General features: G+C 45.4%; 1 protein-coding gene across 2 annotated transcripts in view; it reads left to right on the top strand.

The window, feature by feature from the left end:
• The window catches only part of WDR59 (WD repeat domain 59), a 56,542-nt gene that overhangs the window by 28,758 nt on the left and 7,026 nt on the right, over window positions 1–20,758 (top strand). Inside the window, exons 18-25 of one of the 2 annotated variants that reach the window (XM_066584199.1) lie at window positions 6,169–6,322; window positions 12,624–12,757; window positions 14,318–14,399; window positions 15,482–15,594; window positions 15,676–15,814; window positions 15,893–15,962; window positions 18,372–18,495; window positions 18,997–19,139. In XM_066584199.1, coding sequence (XP_066440296.1) covers window positions 6,169–6,322; window positions 12,624–12,757; window positions 14,318–14,399; window positions 15,482–15,594; window positions 15,676–15,814; window positions 15,893–15,962; window positions 18,372–18,495; window positions 18,997–19,139 — 959 coding nt within the window. Of the gene's footprint in view, window positions 1–6,168; window positions 6,323–12,623; window positions 12,758–14,317; window positions 14,400–15,481; window positions 15,815–15,892; window positions 15,963–18,371; window positions 18,496–18,996; window positions 19,140–20,758 lie in introns of both variants that reach the window. The other variant, XM_066584198.1, reaches the window with a different exon arrangement.

Here is a 20,758-nt window from a genome sequence, read left to right as displayed (position 1 = left end):
TGTCACCAAGCCCAGCGTGTGAGATCGGTTCATAGACCAAGAATAATATAAAACTGAAAACAGGTCCGATTCTAAGAGTACGGCCGTCACTGAATCAATCATCTGGTTTTCAGAGGTTACACAAGTGTCTAATAACATAGTAACATAGTATGTAAGGCCGTAGCGGGCCTGATTTTCCCCGTGGACATGAGGCCTTGGAGGCCTGAAGGGCGAGACCTGCCATTATGCAACGCAGCCAAGCTCGGCTCATATTACAGGGACACTTTGCCGTTTAAGGTCTTATTCCCGCGAACAAGTTTGATTTCGGTCGGTAAAAAGCTGGATGTGGTCATGGTGAGGCGCGCGGCTTACATCGGTTTTAGGTGCATTTTTTGAGTTTTTAACATGCAAGTGTTATTCAAATGTAATACATTTTACAAGTGCGTTAAGAAAGGAAGGAAGCCGATGGATACAACACGATGGATACAACACGATGGATACAACACGGCTCCTTCACGACCAGAGATTTAGCATTTTTTTACATTTTCGTCCCCGCCTTCCACGAGCCGCAATATTTACATTTTTCCACTGACTGCTGTAGGACGAGTTGTATTTTTAATGGTATCATTTCATATCATGTATAGAAAAAAAACAAAAACAAAAAAACGTAAAACTTTTCAAGTGGGGAGAAATAAAAAATGATGATGCAATTGTGCCATCTAAGGCTTTACAGAGTTCACAGGGCAGAACAAGGGACACATGAGCTTGTTCTGCGGGTCAGTAGAGCTACGCCGATGCCAAAAGGGATGAAGGGTTTCAATATTTTTCTATTTTAAAAAAGTCTTTTTTTTTAAAATAAAAGTTGCTTTATGTCTCCATATTCTGAGATCTGCAACTTTTTATTCTTTTTATTCTTTCAGTGATTGGACTGTAAGTGTTCATTACATAGTAACATAGTATGTAAGGCTGAATGAAGACAATGTCCATCTAGTCCAGCCTGTCTATCCTCCTGTGTTGATCCAGAGGAAGGCAAAAAACCCCAAGGGCAGAAGCCAATTAGCCCTTTTGGGGGAAAAATTCCTTCCCGACTCTCTAATGGCAATCAGACTGTTCCCTGGATCAACCCCTAATAGTTCCTACCTGCCTGTATACCCGGTCATCTAAAAATAATATAAAAATAATAATAATAAATGGTTTGTATAATCTTTGGTGTAATGAGATACCATAAGAGAATAGAATATATATAATATGTGTGACATATCGAAGGCTTCACAAAGGCAGTTGGACTTCGATACTTTTGTCTGTCTGACAGGGATTTTCATTTCCCGCTGTGATCTTATCCGCTGTCACTCCTTAAGTCCAAATACGACTCTGATTGTTTGGGCTATTGAATCAACAAGAATCCCCGTTCCTCACTGTTAAAGATCTGGCATTGTCTGTTTTACCACTTCTCCAAAATCCACAACGATCTCCTTCCACCGCCGGGCGTCCAGTTATTTCTGCTTTACGTTCCCATAGTAATTTATCGCATTTCATAGCCTTAAACCTGCAGACATCTGAGACTCGGCTTCATTCTTACTGAAGGGATCCTACTCCATTGATTCAGGGATGGGTATCCTTGCAAGTGACATCTAGTAGTGATACTTTACATCTAGTAGTGATACTTTACATCTAGTAGGGATACTTTACATCTAGTAGGGATACTTTACATCTAGTAGGGATACTTTACATCTAGTAGGGATACTTTACATCTAGTAGGGATACTTTACATCTAGTAGGGATACTTTACATCTAGTAGGGATACTTTACATCTAGTAGGGATACTTTACATCTAGTAGGGATACTTTACATCTAGTAGGGATACTTTACATCTAGTAGGGATACTTTACATCTAGTAGGGATACTTTACATCTAGTAGGGATACTTTACATCTAGTAGGGATACTTTACATCTAGTAGGGATACTTTACATCTAGTAGGGATACTTTACATCTAGTAGGGATACTTTACATCTAGTAGGGATACTTTACATCTAGTAGGGATACTTTACATCTAGTAGGGATACTTTACATCTAGTAGGGATACTTTACATCTAGTAGGGATACTTTACATCTAGTAGGGATACTTTACATCTAGTAGGGATACTTTACATCTAGTAGGGATACTTTACATCTAGTAGGGATACTTTACATCTAGTAGGGATACTTTACATCTAGTAGGGATACTTTACATCTAGTAGGGATACTTTACATCTAGTAGGGATACTTTACATCTAGTAGGGATACTTTACATCTAGTAGGGATACTTTACATCTAGTAGGGATACTTGACATCTAGTAGGGATACTTGACATCTAGTAGTGATACTTGACATCTAGTAGTGATACTTGACATCTAGTAGGGATCCTCTGACAGCAGATGGAAGGGCTCTCCATTCCAGCATGGCTCATAGTAAAGGCTTCATGGCAGTAGACCACTTTATCTCGTGATCCATGCATGGGCTCTGCCCAGAGACCTTTTATCTTCAGCAGTATGGCCCAGTGTCCACGGGCGGATCTGATTTGTGGAATCTGCGCAGGTCCCCCGCGCAGAAGATCCGCAGATCAAGCCACCCATAGGGATACAGGAGCGTCCGCAAATCGAGTAAAGCATGTGGACTTGATTTGCGGGCCTTTGGTCCAGAAAAAAATCGTAGCAGGCCGCAGATTCAAAGGTAAAGCAGGACTTAAAAAAAAAACAAAACAAAAAAAAACCTCCACTGCGGCGGCCGGCGCTTCCACCAACATTCGCAGTGAAGACAATAGAATCTCAGATACCTGTAGGTCCCTGGTGACTCGTGACTCGCCATGAAATCAGTTCTGAACGCTGGGTTTAGTTACAGAATACACTGCAGTGTTCCGGCAATCTACAGTCCCTGAGGCCGACCATTCAGACTATACACGGAGGTATGAACAAACCGAGATCTTACATTGCTGCTAGGTTTCCCCTTCATAGCGGATCTAGACGTCTGGCGGAAATGTGTAGGTCTCATTCATTTTTTAATATTGTTCCTATTGAACAAATCCCTGCAGATGTGTCAGAGACTTCGCCAGCGCTGGAGCATATTGCATTTACAAACTGGACACTTTTTTATTTCCTAATTGTATAGTTTTAATAGTCTTATATCTTATTTTTTATATAAATATATATCTTTTGTATGTATATTTCATCCAGTCCTTATATATATTTATATATATATATATATATATATATATATATATATATATATATATTGGTACGTGCATGTAGCAGAGCTGTGTGTGGTGTGTGTCACGTGCATGTAGCAGAGCTGTGTGTGGTGTGTGTCACGTGCATGTAGCAGAGCTGTGTGTGGTGTGTGTCACGTGCATGTAGCAGAGCTGTGTGTGGTGTGTGTCACGTGCATGTAGCAGAGCTGTGTGTGGTGTGTGTCACGTGCATGTAGCAGAGCTGTGTGTGGTGTGTGTCACGTGCATGTAGCAGAGCTGTGTGTGGTGTGTGTCACGTGCATGTAGCAGAGCTGCATGATGCATTGCTGGTGCTATAAATTCCAAATAATTACATGTGTGTATTATATCATTTCTCTTTCTTGCAGTATTTCAGCAGACCATTATCTTATTATTTACGCCCCTGATTATACGAGCCAATTATTATTATATGAAGTGTTGGTTATTGTGCAAAAATACCGGTAATTAATAAATTATACTTCAGTATACGTTGTTTTATTATACATGCTGACTTTAATGCGGTTTGTTTTTAACATTAATTTTAATATTCGCTAATACTCTTTATATGTACAGTTTCTGCATGAGATCCTTATATCCTTGTGTCACCTCTGAGGCGGCCCGGTCTGAGGCGGCCCGGTCTGAGGCGGCTGTACTCTTAGAATCGCACCTGTTCTCAGTTTTATATTATTCTTGCTCTCTGAACCGATCCCGCACGCTGGGCTTGATGATGTCAGGCGCCCGGGGAATCCCACGTGCTTCCGGACCTCTTAAATGAGCGGTCATTGCTTTCTAAGGCCGCCTGTCCACGGGCGTTGCGTTTTAACACCACGGGAGAAGACTAACGTCACCACAATGAACCCATCATTATGATGGGTTCAACACGGCATGCCGCGATTTTTATATGCGAGCGGAAAATCACGGTGGATTCCGCTCGTGTACATCGCGCTTTCCATAGTTATCCTGTGGAAAGCTTTGATTGCGTTACCCACATGCGGATTATCACCGCAGATAACGCAATGCAGAATCGCCCGTGGACAGGAGGCCTAAGTGGTCTGAAGAAGGGGCCGATCCAACGCAGAAACGTGTTTATCCTAGAAAAAAGTCCTCTTCTATTCTCCCAGACTGGACCCTCGTTGGCAGCGGCGCCGTATCGCCACCTCCTCTCCTGCGCTTGTTTCTGATTATTTTATTGCGTTTGCAGTGCAGGATAATAAGTGGTCCATTTATTGTACTACAGATACAGCGATACCAGACGGGCGCTACTTTAATTAATTAATTTTTTTTTTTCAAATGAAAATTTTTTTTTCTTCTATATGTTTTGTTTGTTTTTTTTATGTCCCTGCAGGAGACTTGAACCTGCGATGCTATGATTGCACTGATAATACATTGCAGTACTTCTGTACTTCAGTGCATTATTACTAATCCTGTTGATCACAGGCCGTGGCAAATCTGGAGCTGAATCTGTGATGCTATAATCATTCTGATAATATATTGCAATACTTCTGTACTGCAATGCACTATTGCTAATTGTAGCAATCGCAGACCATGGCAGATCTGGTCTGGCGTCTACTTGCCCATAGCAATCCATCGACCTGATGACGTGGCGGAGGGCCAATGACGTCACAGGGGGAGCGCCCTTTTTGTCATCCCTTTACATGCCACAACCGACATTGATTGCAGCATGTAAGGGCTTAACAGCAGGGATCGGTGTTCTCACTGATGCCCACTATTGCAGCAGGAGGCCAGCTGGCTTCCGCAGCAGATCACAAAGTCTCCGCTTCCTTGAGGTGAAAATGGGTTAAATAAGATCTACAAAATAAAAATAGAACCGCTCCAATTGTGAAGAATTAAGAAACTTTCTGTCTTATAAGAAATAGAATGTCTGGATACACTTAAAGTCAAAATCAAAAATTATCTTTACTATTCAACATTCTGGTAGGTGAAATTTTATTCTGATTATCAAGACTCCAAACTATTTTGGTGATAGAAGGGTTAAACGGCCCCAATATTTATGTACTGTTTCTGCGGAAGACATTTTTGAAGTTTTTTTTTGTTTGTTTGTTTACCATCTTAACTGTAATCCCTTTTCTAACCACACGATGGCGCTAGAGTAGTGTGATTTCAGCGCCTTCATTGAATCGTGGGAAAATAATAAATCAGTGTGAGCGCAAGGAAATCGTAGAGTTCAACGGTCGCTCCGTTTTCCGTAGACGGCAAGGTTTGTACTTGGCCCTATAGATCAATAAGGGAATGCATATCAGTGCAGTGTGACTATGATCGTCGCCCTGTATTGGCACTTTTTGGGGACTTTTGTCCTGGGAATGATATATTTGGTCAGTGGAGGGTTGGTAATCTTCCTCGGCCTGTAGAGAACCACCTTTACCTACCCTAGCACTCTACACTGTGTGGCGTCGCAGTCGGTCCCTTCGGCCAGGTTCCCGTATGTACGACATTGTAGCCAAACGCTGGAGGGGAACTTGTGCTAGAAGTGATCCAACAGGCTTCTATAGGACAGCTCATGGCATCCGGCACATCAGTTTTGATGCCAGACAGAAAAATGTTGCATTCAGTGTTTTTTCTGTCCAGCTTTGGATGACAGACTGATGCAGAAGGTGCACCGAAATGACATCCGGACCTCCGCCGCACCGGACTGCAGTGGGGAGACTCTAGCGAGGCACAAGCGATGCATGTGAACCCAGCCTCAGTGATGACTGAATGGACTCTTTCATACAGGGGGTTGCATCATCCGTAATGACTAATGCATATTTTATGGACTAACCCTAAGTCTCGCACCCTTGCAGGAAGTGGGTTGGGCCTCATGGGCCCTATTGCAGTTTGGGCCCCCGTAGGATCCTCCGGCCCTTACTTGAACCCTCTGACCTTGTGTGTGTATATATACACAAGCCTTTGTCTTTCTACTGATATGTGATCTTTGGTTCTTTTCTAGGTCTCTCTCCGCCCTATCCGCCTATCACAGCGGGGTGATTGCCCCCATGAAAATCCGTACAGAGGCTCAAGGGAACTTGCGGATATACAGTGGCAGTCCGACGCGGAGCGAGAAGGAACAAGTGTCCATCAGCTCTTTCTACTATAAGGAGAGGGTATGAGCTGCCAGTCTTATCAGTAGAGTATTCCTTATGGGCGGCCAAGTAGGATGTGATAAAGGCTTCACCCTCCCCCTCCTTCATTACATTAAGGCCGCTTTCACATGGGCGACAAAATCGCAAGATTTTCTCGCAATACGACAGCGCTACAAATCGCATGCATGTGAAGCCCATACATTACCAAACAGGCGCTGTTCGCTCCGCCGCACTTCTCCTCCGGCAGTTTCGCTGCACTTGTTTGTAGTCTTCAGCTGCTGCTTCCTGGTCAGGGGGTTCAAAAATCCCGCCTCCAGGAAGCGCTGGCTCTGATTGATTGGTTCTTGAGCGCTGCGGTGCAATCACTGTAGCGCTTGATGGACCAATACAGCCATTGCACTGAATGGCTGTAATTGGTTCATAGAGCGTTGCAGTGATTGGTTGATGCACGGCGCCGTGCATCAGCCAACCACATTCTATGAACCAATTACAGCCATTCAGTGCAATGGCTGTATTGGTCCATCAAGCGCTACAGTGATTGCACCGCAGCGCTCAAGAACCAATCAGAGCCAGCGCTTCCTGGAGGCGGGATTTTTGAACCCCCTGACCAGGAAGCAGCAGCTGAAGACTACAAACAAGTGCCGTGAAACTGCCGGAGGAATAGTGTGGCGGAGCGGACAGCGCCTGTTGGGTAGCGTATTGTTTTTGTGTTTTTTTTAAACGTACCTAGGGCTTATTTGTGGGGTAGGGCTTATATTTCAAGCCCCACAAAAGAGCGCTACAAAATCAAGATATTGCTGCGACAAAACACACTGATTCGCACAGGACACAGCTGCGGTATCGCTGCGATTTTTCTCGCTGTCGCCCGTGTGAAAGAGGCCCAAAGTAACCTTCAGGCGAGGTGCACTGTGATCCTCCCGGCCAGTGAGCTGTATCCACCGCAGCATGCTGCGTGGCTGTGAATGGTGCATGACTGGCTGCGTATCACATCTGCATCCCCTCACCCTCCAGCTGACATGCCCAGTGCATTACTCACCCCCTGCCCACCCAACATGGCGATTGGGAACTGCTGTATAAAGTCACACGCCATCTTAGAGGAAAGCTTAAATTGCATTTCCTGAGTATCCTGTGATCGGCATCGCCCCCTTCAGGCACAGTTACCCTACAGATCTGACTATTTTAGGGTTTGCAGGGCAGCTGGGAACATCTAGGGATTGAAGGCAGCCAAAAATGACTATATTGTGGAATTGTTGCTTGAGCGATTCCCATCTACTGATCGTCCAAGTTGAAAGCTTCATCTTTTTTGTGCCGTGATGGGACTGAAGAGGTTAAAGTACATTTCGGTGGCCGTTCAGACAATTTCTACCTATTTGCCTGATGACTTTTTTTTTTTTCTATTTTATCCTTCTCACTTTCCATCTCTCCTCCTCTTCTTAATACGCAGACGCCCCCGCTGTCTGCTCGCCGGCGCTGGTCCATCCAAGTGATTAACGACTTCCCGGTACAGTGCCCTCTGCTAAGTAACCACCGATCTTTCCCACTCACCTCTGTTGTTTGACAGGGACCCCGAGAAGAAGGAAAAATCCGGACTCTGTTACCACTCTGAGCGTTACATGGAGAGGTGTCTGTGTAGGAGGGCTTCACCCCCTGCTGGTTCAGTGTCTGTGTAGGAGGGCTTCACCCCCTGCTGGTTCAGTGTCTGTGTAGGAGGGCTTCACCCCCTGCTGGTTCAGTGTCTGTGTAGGAGGGCTTCACCCCCTGCTGGTTCAGTGTCTGTTAAGACTATGCATCTCTTCTAGGGGAGAACTTGCAAGTACCAGTTCTACTATGTACAGTAGGGTGGCCCATAGAGATATGGCAGCTATACAGTAAGACACCGTCCCAATTTGTCGCATCTGCTAATAGTAAGGTTAGGGTATTCCAGCTGCAAGATGGCGCTCAAAGCTGATGTAGATTATGCGCGCTCCCGAGACGCCGGTCACGTGAGCAGGTGACTGATGTCATCGGTGGAGGCGTGCACTTGTAATGAATGAAACGCCGCTCCCGTGCAGTGATAGCTCGTCTGCGCATGCGCAGACGAGCTGTATTGCGCGGGCACGCTGGAGCGGCTCGTTCACAGCGGGGAGAGGACAGTCTGCGCAAGCGCGTCTAAAACAGACTGCTGAGGAAGAAATTAGACGGCACCATGGCGACGGGGACGCAAAGACAGCGCGAGGACGGAGACAAGTGAGTGAATAACTTCTGTATGGCTCATATTTAATGCACGATGTACATTACAAAGTGCATTAATATGGCCATACAGAAGTGTATAGACCCACTTGCTGCCGCGGGACAACCCCTTTAATATTAACAGTTCGCTTTTGCAAATCAACCACTACTGTATACTTTAAAGCATTAAGTATTGAAATTTCCGCTCGCAGGATTTAAGTCGCGGCATGCTGCGATTGCTGCAATTCTCCGCGGTGAGCTTATCTATCAGATAGGCTCACCTCATAGACCGGACAGCGCTCCCACTCCTCCCCCGTGGCGGAATATTGCTAGCGATATTCCGCCTCGGCCGTGGGCAGGGGCCTACTTTGGCGTGTTGATGCCGTACTGAATGGCACAAGAGACACGTTTCAGTGAAAGTTCATGGTCTTTGAGCACAACCTTGCCATAGACAGAAAAACCTGAAACTGCCCCAAATAAAGGTTTGTTCAAAGGAAACCCATTGGAAGGTGTCTTGCTTTGTCGTTGATAGTTGAGTTTTTTGGGCCACCCTAATATACAGTATGACTGTATGTCCATGTGCTATCAGAATGTCACGGACCGCACACAGACCCATTCCAGCCTATGAGAACTGCTTATTATGCAGCGGGTGCAAAGCGTAGTCATGTCTGCCTGTCAGCAGCTTGCTGGTGGTTTCCATTGGTTTGCAGCTCTTGATGTGACTGGAGAATAAGAGTTAACATCAGCTCAAAATAAGGCATGCAAACTTTTTACAAAGTTATGCAGGATTAAACAAAGTTTTTAAAGGGGTTATCCCAAAATTGACCTTTAGCACCTATCCATAAGGAGAGGTGATAAAAGTCTAATCAATGCGGGTCTCCCCTCTGAGACCTCCACCGATCGTGAGAAGTGGGGTCCCATATGAGAAGGAGAAGCAGCCCCTGCAGTGAGAAGGAGATTGAATGGAGCAGAGGTCGAGCATGTGCGGTACATCTCCATTCATTTAATCAGGGCTTATGTAAAAAATGAAGCACAAGCCAGAAGTCCGTTTTGGGATGACCCCTTTAAGAGGTGATCAGACGACCTCGGAGTGCGTCCTACAGAGGGTAGGTTTTCCTTCTTCTCGAAGTCTCCCAGTTATAACGCACCCCATTCTGACTGGCAGAATCTGTACATGTGGAGAATGTCCGTCTGGCGTGGCTTGGGCTTTGTGCTTCCTGCTGTCCCCTTGGCTCGGTGCTAGGTCTATGGAGCACCCGTGTAACGCTCCATCCATCTTTTCGGCTCTGGTTCGTGTTTTACTGTCGTTCTTTCTTCCTTCTCACTCCTCTACACTCTCGCGTTCTCTTTTTCTCTTTTCCCCGCTTTCCTCTGTTGTTCTTCCTGTCTCTCTCTTCCTCTTCCCTCCTCTACCTTCTCGCGGGTCTCTTTCTTCTGTCATATGTTCTTTTCTTTCCCCTGTTCTGCCTTTCTTGCTTCCCCTTCTTTCTCTGTCGCTCTGTTTCTTCCTCTTCCCTCGTGTTTTCTCTCTCTTTCTCTCTTCCTTCTCTGTCTGTCTTTTCTTCCTCTACCTTCTTGCCGCTCTCTCTCTTCTCTCTTATGTTCTTTTCTCTCCCCCATTCTCTTTTTAGCTCTTCTCCTTCTTTCTCTCTTTCTTCTCTGTCTCTTTTCTTCCTCTCTTCTCTGTCTCTTTTCTTCCTCTCTTCTCTGTCTCTTTTCTTCCTCTCTTCTCTGTCTCTTTTCTTCCTCTCTTCTCTGTCTCTTTTCTTCCTCTCTTCTCTGTCTCTTTTCTTCCTCTCTTCTCTGTCTCTCTTCTTCCTCTCTTCTCTGTCTCTCTTCTTCCTCTCTTCTCTGTCTCTTTTCTTCCTCTCTTCTCTGTCTCTTTTCTTCCTCTCTTCTCTGTCTCTTTTCTTCCTCTCTTCTCTGTCTCTTTTCTTCCTCTCTTCTCTGTCTCTTTTCTTCCTCTACATTCTCGCCGCTCTCTCTCTTCTCTCTTATGTTCTTTTCTCTCCCCCATTCTCCTTTTAGCTCTTCTCCTTCTTTCTCTGTTCCTCTTCCTGTCTCTTTCGCTTCTCCGTCTTCTCGCCCCGTATTTCGCCTCCCACCATCCTATCCCTTTTCTCCGATCTGTGTGTAAAGTATCTGACTGGCTCCACGATCACTGGGTGATTTTTGGGGATTTTATCAGAATTAAATTAATGGAGTGGGCACTGAAGGGGTTAAAGTGACCCGTTTCTTCACCTCGGGGCCGTACTCTGTCACCACACGGTTTGGGGTTCAGAACTAAATAACTTGGCGTTAATTATTGGGTCCACATTGTTCACCATCTTGTGGAATGAAGATGTGACTTTTTGTTATTCCCCCCCCCCCCCTTTGGACAATGAGGTAAGTGCTCGTTCTTCCATGTTTGTACCTATCTGGGATGTGGCAGCTTGACGTGGACGTCTGCTTATCCCGCTCCTGTCCTAGTACATGAGACGCGGCCGTTGTCCTGTTCCGCCATCTGGCTCTGCTGCCCTCTGCCTCGAGTTGTCGGCGCCCGTGATCACTTGATGCATCCGACATCGGCCATTACTATTGGCCCTGAAGGGCCATCATGAAGGCGCCTACTGACAGCCGTGGATGATGGATGAGCTGCAGCCACCAGCTCTGCCGTAGGGGCGTCCAAACATGACATTAACCCCTTCACAACTGCTGACAGTAAATCTACGTTGGGTGGTCATGTAGAGTGTATGTAGTGGGCTCGAGCGGCGTCTGCTCCACTCTGACAACCGTCGGTGATTGACGTAATCAGGAGTTAGTTCTGATTGCAGTAGTTAACTCGTTAGATGCCGCTGTCAAAGCTGACTGCATGCCTAAATGAGTCAGTGGGGGGGTAGCCCTTTCCATGCCACATTGGCACTCACCGCCAAGCGATCATGGGGTGCCGATGGGCTAGCATGACAGCTCGGAGCCTACTTAAAACATCGCTATACACTGCAATGCTGAAATATTGCAGTATATAGTGATGATGATTATCCGTTCAGTCGAGGCCGACTTTAGGTCACTTCTTGGATCATTGTAGTATATAGTACATGTGATCAGATGATTGCAAGTTCAAGCCCCTGTGTGGGCTTAATAAAAGTCTAAAGCGCAATTCTGGTGTTCGTTTTTTTTTTTGCTGACGACGCTCACCGTGCGCGGTAAATAGTGCGTTACTTTGATAGATCGGACTTTTACGGACGCAGCGAAACCAAATATGTTTTTATTTTATTATTTAGTTTCTTTTATTATGTCCTGGCTCCCCACAAAATGTTACAAGGGAGTGACCAAAAAGATGCAGGTTTCCCAAAATGATAGTAATAAAAATGACAATTCATTGCACAAACAATAAGCTCTCAAGATGCCCAATTAACGAAAAAATAAGAGTCTCCGATTATGGTGACAGAAAGCAAAAGTGTTCTTTCCTTTTCTCGCCTGATGCATTGGGGGACACGGCCTAAAACCACGGCTATAGCTGCTGCCACTAGGAGGCAGAGAATAAGCAAAAAAAAAAAGTGTTAGCTCCTCCTACCAGCTGTAGCCCTCTGCAGGCACCAAGCTAACCAGATGTAGCTTAGTGCCCTTAGGAGGCAGACCTCCATAACCAACCGGTCTCCAGTGACGATCCTCCCGGATCTGGTAATACAGGGCCGGCATTAGAGCCTCCCTGTTACCCAACCAAGGAGGGCGAACAGACAGCAGTCAACCGAATTCTCCCGGCCCTCCAAAAGAAACGTACTTAACATTAAAAACTAGAGCTGCCACACAAAACACAAGCCGTCATACGGCATAAAATCGGTATGGCTTTTAAAAAGGGAGATGAAGATCCTCTAAAAATTGTCATGTCCTTGGGTTGAAAACCGGCCATGTCACTAAGGGGTTAAGGGCTGCCTACTGATACCTGCAGTGATAGGTGACTGAAGGCCGCAGATCCTCATCCACCAGGGGGCAGCAGCGTTATATGTTGTAGTCTTCCCACCAGCATACAAGAGGTTTAGTCCACGACCTGAACCTAATGACCAGGATGAGGGGCTGAGCGTTCCCTATAGGTGAGGGGCGGTATAGTAACCATGTGACTCTTGTATCCCCCTAGAAATCCCGCAGATGGAAATCCAAAAGAGAGAGCAGCGACTCCAGCTCTCGGCCAATCAAAGCAGCCGGAAAAGTCATCATCCAGGACATCACGTGCTTACTGTCTGTGCACAAGGCCCTGGGTGAAATGTACATGTGAGTACTGTGTCTGTGGTGCCCGTTGAAAGATCCATGCTTGCTGTCAGTGAATGTAAACGTTCTTATTCGGAGACTGAAAACCTTGTTCTGACCTGATGCTTCTTGCAGCTGAGGGTTTGTTACAAATTTTATCTAGCCCCAATGTTACTGATACGTGTGAACTGCACTGATACATTGTAACAAACTATCAGGACAGGGGAGCGATTTGTACTGCTGATGTGTTTAGAGTTTTGACCCAGAAAGCTTTAGCAGAGATTCTGAAAGGCTAAAGGGTCTATTCACACGGAGAAGTTTTAGATCCGAGGACCATCTGAGTTTGCAGCTGACAACTCGGACCCGTCAAAGTGAATGCAGCCCTTCAGACGTGGCAGGATTTTTATTTTCAGTGGACCAATGGTTTTCATGCACCAAAATCGCCCATTATAGTCAATGGGTGCATTAAAAAATGGAATGCATTTGCATGGTATATGTGTGTGACCCCCCCCCCCCCCTTTTGGGGGGGTCACGCATCCATTGACTTCAGTGGGTGTTGTAACCACTTCATGAGCGCCTAATGTAAATTTACGTTGGGGGGGCGGGGGCACTCACCCACAAAACATGCTCATATGTCCCTTGTACTGCCCTGTGAACACTGTAAAGCCTAAATCCCCTTAAGACGGCACAATTGCATCATCATTTTTTATTTCTCCCCACTTGAAAAGTTTTAAAAGTTTTTTTCTATACATGATATGAAATGATACCATTAAAAATACAACTCATCTCTCAAAGGCGGCCATCCTACGGCTGTCAGTGGAAAAATGTAAATGTTGCGGCTCGTGGCAGGCTCTGGTCGTGAAGGAGCCGCGTTGTATCCATCGTGTTGTATCCATCGGCTTCCTTCCTTTCTTAACGCACTTGTAAAATGTATTACATTTGAATAACACTCGCATGTTAAAAACTCCAAAAATGCACCTAAAACCGATGTAAGCCGCGCCTCACCATGACAACATCCAGCTTTTCACCGACCGAAATCGAACTTGTTTGCGGGAATAAGACCTTAAACGGCAAAGTGTCCCTGTAATATGAGCCGAGCTTGGCTGCGTTGCATGATGGCAGGTCTCGCTCTACAGGCCTCTAAGGCTGGGTTCCCACAGGGTGGACTTGCCGTACGGACCCTCTGCATGGAAATTGCACTGCAATTACAGTAGCAGCAAAGTGGACGATATTTTGAGAATCACATCCATGTGCTGCGGAAATAACTTGCACAAAACGCATGAGAAAACCAAATCCATGACCTGTCAATTGTATCGCCGTGTCCGCTGTGGAACTCAATGAGGGGGGGAATTCCACACCGAAATTTGTGATGAAACCCGCGCCAAATGATGCGGGTTTAGAAGCGGGCATTCCGCAGATGATCTACAGCGGGATATCTGCTGCGGACATTCTGCTGCCATAAATGATGGGACTCGGCACCTTCACACAGCCCAATGATTGCCCCACCGTCGGCCCGTGTAGACGGCCCCGTTCTCTGCAGTCATTGAGCGTCTCATTGCTTTTTGTATTTTCTCTTGAATTCAGATTAAACCGCGGCAACCTGCAGGAGATGTGCCAGAAGAACGCCGCCGCTGCCCTCAGCGTGGGCCGCAGGGATCTGGTGCAGGTGAGAGCCTCCAAGGCCTTCAGATGTCATCCTTAACCCTGAATGTCCCTGTTACACGAGATGTCTGGCATCTAAACGACTGCAGGAGCGCTGATGTGACCGCTAAGGTCGTTGGTGCTCGTGCAGAGCGCTTACAGGGACAGGACTTCACCGCTGGATCGTGGGCTTCACGCTTAGTGCTTCACCCTCTATGTGAAGCGGGGAGCGTTACACTGAGCGTGGATCCCGCTATCCAGCAATGGTTCTTATGTTGTATGTGTCTATAGATATAGATGGATTGATTAAAAAAGCTTCCTGTTTTTTTTTGTCCCGTGTTCCCCTCTCCTGCTCATTGTGGGACCGCTGAACCCCCTGCAGTGAGGAGGAGATTGAATGGAGCAGCGACACGCATGCACTGCAATTGATCAGAGCTTTGTATATATGGACGGCTTTAGAAGGGTCCTCTGACAGGAAGCTTATCAGAAAGGGTCCTGCTGATCAAGTGCAATCTGTAGGGAAACCTGGCAGTAAATCATTAACTTTACCGCAGCGCCCCTGCAGGGAAAATAAAGTATTACACCATTTAATGTAGGACAGGTCCTCCAGAGCAAGACAGGCTTATTGCATCCATTCTGGCAAGGTATAAGGATCTATAACCCCTAAGGCTATGTCCACATGGGACAGATTAACTGCCGAACGCCCCAGCGGATGTTCCATAGATCCGCAGCGGAAAATCTGCATCAAAAGCTGCACCATGTGATGCGTATTTGGACGCAGACTCTAATGCGGATTTTGCGGAAGAAGCGGTCACATGGATAAATCACATGACCACCATCATCTCCTGTAATATGCATGCAGAGAACTGCTTAGCTTGCAGATAGCGGGGAGCTGGAGCCCCCCAGTGTCGCAGACTGAAAGTAAGCAGAGATGTTGAAATCTGTGCTGAATGGAAACGTAGAAATTAGTTGCAGGATGCAGAATATTTCACAATGTCGTAAAACCAAAACCCCCCTTTTTAGAGCATGTGAGGGCTGTAGTACACGGTCGAGGCTCTAGATGGCAGCATAGGTATGTCTTGATGCAGCTCTGTCTTCTCTTCTCAGGTTTGGGCTCTGGCTGCAGCTGCTAATGACTTATGTCTCACCCCTAAGTCGGACCCCGACAGCGAGACCCCCTGGGCCCGCCACCCGTTTGGCCGCCAGCTGCTGGAATCCTTGTATGTTCCCGTCTCACCTCTTCTGTTGGCATTCTTGTTGCCCTCCTCACATCACAGCTCCGCTCTCCTCTTTATCGACAGGCTGGCCCATTACTGCCATCTACATGACGTTCAGACCCTCGCCATGCTGTGTAGCGTGTTTGATGCCAATCTGCAGCTGCAAAGCAACGGAATGTCGTCCTGCCAACCGTTCCCTTCACGTTCCACACACAGCCGCTACGTGAGTCCCTTGTATAACCCTCTCGATCCTAGGAGCAGGTGAAGATGGCCGTACTGAGTTTGCTTTCTCTGCTTTCAGCCGAGCTTCACGTCCTCCGGCTCCGGATCCAGCATATCCGACCCCTTCAGTAACAGCAGCTGGAGCTTCAGTAAGACACCTTTACTTCTGCTTACAGAGTCGGCGCATCACAGTCCACACATACAGCTATATGTTGTTCTACTTGTCTGCATTCATAATTCTGCAGACTTCACAGCAGAAATCTCCTACTAGCAGTCCCTGTTTGTCCCAGTATCTGCACAGAGCTTGCTGTGGGGATTTGCAGAGTGAGTGCAGCTCTGGAGTATAACACACAATGCAACTCAGGATCAGTACAGGATAAGTAATGTATGCACTCAGTGACTCCACCAGCAGAATAGTGAGTGCAGCTCTGGAGTATAATACAGGATGTAACTCAGGAGCAGTACAGGATAAGTAATGTATGTACACGGTGACTCCACCAGCAGAATAGTGAGTACAGCTCTGGGGTATAATACAGGATGTAACTCAGGATCAGTACAGGATAAGTAATGTATGTACACAGTGACTCCAGCAGCAGAATAGTGAGTACAGCTCTGGAGTATAATATAGGATGTAACTCAGGATCAGTACAGGATAAGTAATGTATGTACACGGTGACTCCACCAGCAGAATAGTGAGTACAGCTCTGGGGTATAATACAGGATGTAACTCTGGATCCGTACAGGATAAGTAATGTATGTACACAGTGACTCCACCAGCAGAATAGTGAGTGCAGCTCTGGAGTATAATACAGGATGTAACTCAGGATCAGTACAGGATAAGTAATGTATGTACACAGTGACTCCACCAGCAGAATAGTGAGTGCAGCTCTGGAGTATAATACAGGATGTAACTCAGGATCAGTACAGGATAAGTAATGTATGTACACAGTGACTCCACCAGCAGAATAGTGAGTGCAGCTCTGGAGTATAATACAGGATGTAACTCAGGAGCAGTACAGGATAAGTAATGTATGTACACAGTGACTCCACCAGCAGAATAGGGAGTGCAGCTCTGGAGTATAATACAGGATGTAACTCAGGAGCAGTACAGGATAAGTAATGTATGTACACAGTGACTCCACCAGCAGAATAGGGAGTGCAGCTCTGGAGTATAATACAGGATGTAACTCAGGATCCGTACAGGATAAGGAATGTATGTACACAGTGACTCCACCAGCAGAATAGCGAGTGCAGCTCTGGAGTATAATACAGGATATAACTCAGGATCCAGTACAGGATAAGTAATGTATGTACACAGTGACTCCACCAGCAGAATAGTGAGTGCAGCTCTGGAGTATAATACAGGATAAGTAATGTATGCACACAGTGACTCTTCCTCAGTAAAGGGTAAATAGTGAGAGGTATTTACACGGTTCTTGTTTTGCACTGTTTGCATGCGGTGTTGCTGTTGTGAGTTGACGCAGCATTGCAGTATTCGTGCATTAAGGCCATTCTCACACATGCTGCTTTTTACCGCGATAAGCACGGCATCCTGAGCGTCACGCTAACCGCGGTAGTACGCTCCCATTGATTTCAGTGGGGTCTCGCAGACCTGCGTTCAAAAGCAGTTTCTAACACAGTGATTTTCGAGCGTTGCCTATTCTATTGTAGCGCTTTTTAATTGCACCTCCTCACCCATCACTATGTTGGGGTGCGGTAAAAAGTGCTGTCAGATGCTGTATCCTGCATTCAAAAATGCTGCGCAAAATCATAATAAATAGGCCACGATTTCGAGCAGCAGTTTCTGAACGCCTGTGTGAGACTCGCCTAAGTTATTACGTAAATGTACATTTTAAAGGAGTTTTCTAGGGAAATACTATTGATGACCTGTCGTCATCAGTTGTTCGGCTGGGGTCTGTCTCTCGGCACCTCGACCGTTTAGCTGAGCGGGCGCATGCTATCAGCGCCGCAAATACAGAGGTCGGAATGGAAGCCTCTGCGCCGACCTTCCATGTAGTGGCCAGCGCTTGATTTCAATGAGAGCCGTGCCTGCAGTTACAAGCACCAGCCACTACATGGGAGGTCTGCGCGGAGGCTTCTGCTCCAAATATACAGAGGTCATAGCAGAAGCGACGGACCCCAGCCGATCAACTTTTGATGGCCTATCCTGATGATGGGTTACCAATAGAGATGAGCGAGCGTACTCGGTTCGGGTGTTTTTGCACTCGAGCACCACTTTTTCCGGGTAACTGACTACTCGAACGAAAAGATTCGGGGGGTGCCGGAGGTGAGCGGGGGGTTGCAGAGGGGAGTGGGGGGGAGAGAGAGACAGCTCCCCCTTTTCCCCACTGCTACCCCCGCTCCACCATGCCGCCCCCCGACTCTTTTCGCCTGAGTAGTCAGTTACTCGGAAAAAGAGGTGCTCGAGTGCAAAAACACCTGAACCGAGTACGCTCGCTCATCTCTAGTTACCAATGGTATTTCCCTGGAAAACCCCTTTAAGTGTGAAACGATAGAAGAATCATTGCTATTGTCTTGTCCGTTTTGTCTTTTGACAGGTGGCCAAGATGGAGATCATGGGGTTCCTTGGGGCGACGCTTCACCTGATGAATACCGCTATAGTAATTTAAACTATGTGGATCCCCGGGAGCGTGAGAGAGAGCAGCACGACAAGAACAAGAGGTGACTAGCAGACCGCCAAAAAGGAAGTGTGACGCTAGAATGAATTGAGTCACAATGAGTGCGGCTCGGGGAGTTCTCCAGACAGGGACGGGAAAAGTTGTGTTTCGTTGTAGCTTTGGCGTCCCTCTAATAGAAGTGAACAGTCATTAATGCTCGACTGTCCTGCCTCAGATGACATGACTTTATCACAGCATTCCCCTGTTTCTGTATAGCCCATTCCTAGGACCAGGTTATGTTTGTGCCATAAGAGAACTTGCACTGGACTTCAGAGCTGTCAGTCGTTCACTGTCGGCCATATCGGCATTTGCTTTCTAACATTTCATCAAAATGTAAACTTTCCGCTAATTTAGTAATAAGTTCTGAATTCTGAAGCCGCTTTGCTTCGAGCTCCTGTTAGTACTGAGGACTCGTCTACTTTGTTGTAATAGGGTACTAACACATCCTCAGTCCTAATGCGCTTCTTACATTCATGTTACGGACACCCTCCCTCTCCCTATACAGAATCCTCGACCCAGCAAATGCTCAGCAGTTTGATGACTTTAAGAAATGCTATGGAGAAATCCTGTATCGCTGGGGTCTCCAAGAGAAACGAGCAGAAGTTCTGAAATTTGTCTCCAGTCCACCTGAGCCGCATCGGGGCATCGGTAAGTAGTGACTTTATTACAATATTAGTGTTGTTCGGCCATACTTTAAATATATATAATATAGCATCATTGCCCCTATGTACATGAATTCAACTAAAATAATACTGCCATCTATATCAAATAATAGAACAACTATAATACTGCCTCCTATGTGCAAGAATATAACTACTATAATACTGCCCCCTATGTACAAGAATACAATTACTATAATACCGCCCCCTATGTACAAGAATACAACTACTATAATACTGCCTCCTATATACAAGAATATAACTACTATAATACTGCCCCCTATGTACAAGAATATAACTACTATAATAATGCTCCCTATGTACAAGAATATAACTACTATAATACTGCCCCCTATGTACAAGGATATAACTACTATAATACTGCTCCTATGTACAAGAATATAACTACTATAATACTGCCCCCTATGTACAAGAATATAACTACTATAATACTGCCCCCTATGTACAAGGATATAACTACTATAATACTGCCCCCTATATACAAGAATATAACTACTATAATACTGCTCCCTATCTACAAGAATATAACTACTATAATACTGCCCCCTATGTACAAGAATATAACTACTATAATACTGCCCCCTATGTACAATAATATAACTACTATAATACTGCCCCCTATGTACAAGAATACAACTACTATAATACTGCCCCTATGTACAAGAATATAACTACTATAATACTGCCTGCTATGTACAAGAATATAACTGCTATAATACTGCCCCCTATGTACAAGAATATAACTACTATAATACTGCCTCCTATGTACAAGAATATAACTACTATAATACTGCTCCCTATGTACAAGAATATAACTACTATTATACAGCCCCCTATGTACAAGAATATAACTACTATAATACTGCCTGCTATGTACAAGAATATAACTACTATAATACTGCTCCCTATGTACAATAATATAACTACTATAATACTGCCTGCTATGTACAAGAATATAACTGCTATAATGCTGCCCCCTATGTACAAGAATATAACTACTGTAATACTGCTCCTATGTACAAGAATATAACTACTATAATACTGCCCCCTATGTACAAGGATATAACTACTATAATACTGCCCCCTATATACAAGAATATAACTACTATAATACTGCTCCCTATGTGCAAGAATATAACTACTATAATACTGCTCCCTATGTACAAGAATATAACTACTATAATACTGCCCCCTATGTACAAGAATATAACTACTATAATACTGCCTTCTATGTACAAGAATATAACTACTATAATACTCTCCTTTATGTACAAGAATATAACTACTATAATACTACCCGCTATGTACAAGAATATAACTACTATAATACTGCCCCCAATGTATAAGAATATAACTACTATAATACTGCTCCCATGTACAAGAATATAACTACTATAATGCTGCTCCCTATGTACAAGAATATAACTACTATAATGCTGCCGCCTATGTACAAGAATATAACTACTATAATACTGCCCCCTATGTACAAAAATATAACTACTATAATACTGCCTCCTATGTACAAGAATATAACTACTGTAATACTGCCTTCTATGTACAAGAATATAACTACTATAATACTCTCCT

This window comes from Eleutherodactylus coqui, chromosome 11 (assembly GCF_035609145.1).
Source record: "Eleutherodactylus coqui strain aEleCoq1 chromosome 11, aEleCoq1.hap1, whole genome shotgun sequence".
Taxonomy (NCBI): Eukaryota; Metazoa; Chordata; class Amphibia; order Anura; family Eleutherodactylidae; genus Eleutherodactylus; species Eleutherodactylus coqui.
The sequence above is the reverse complement of the archived record's forward strand: the minus strand, read 5'-3'. Positions and strand labels throughout refer to the sequence as shown.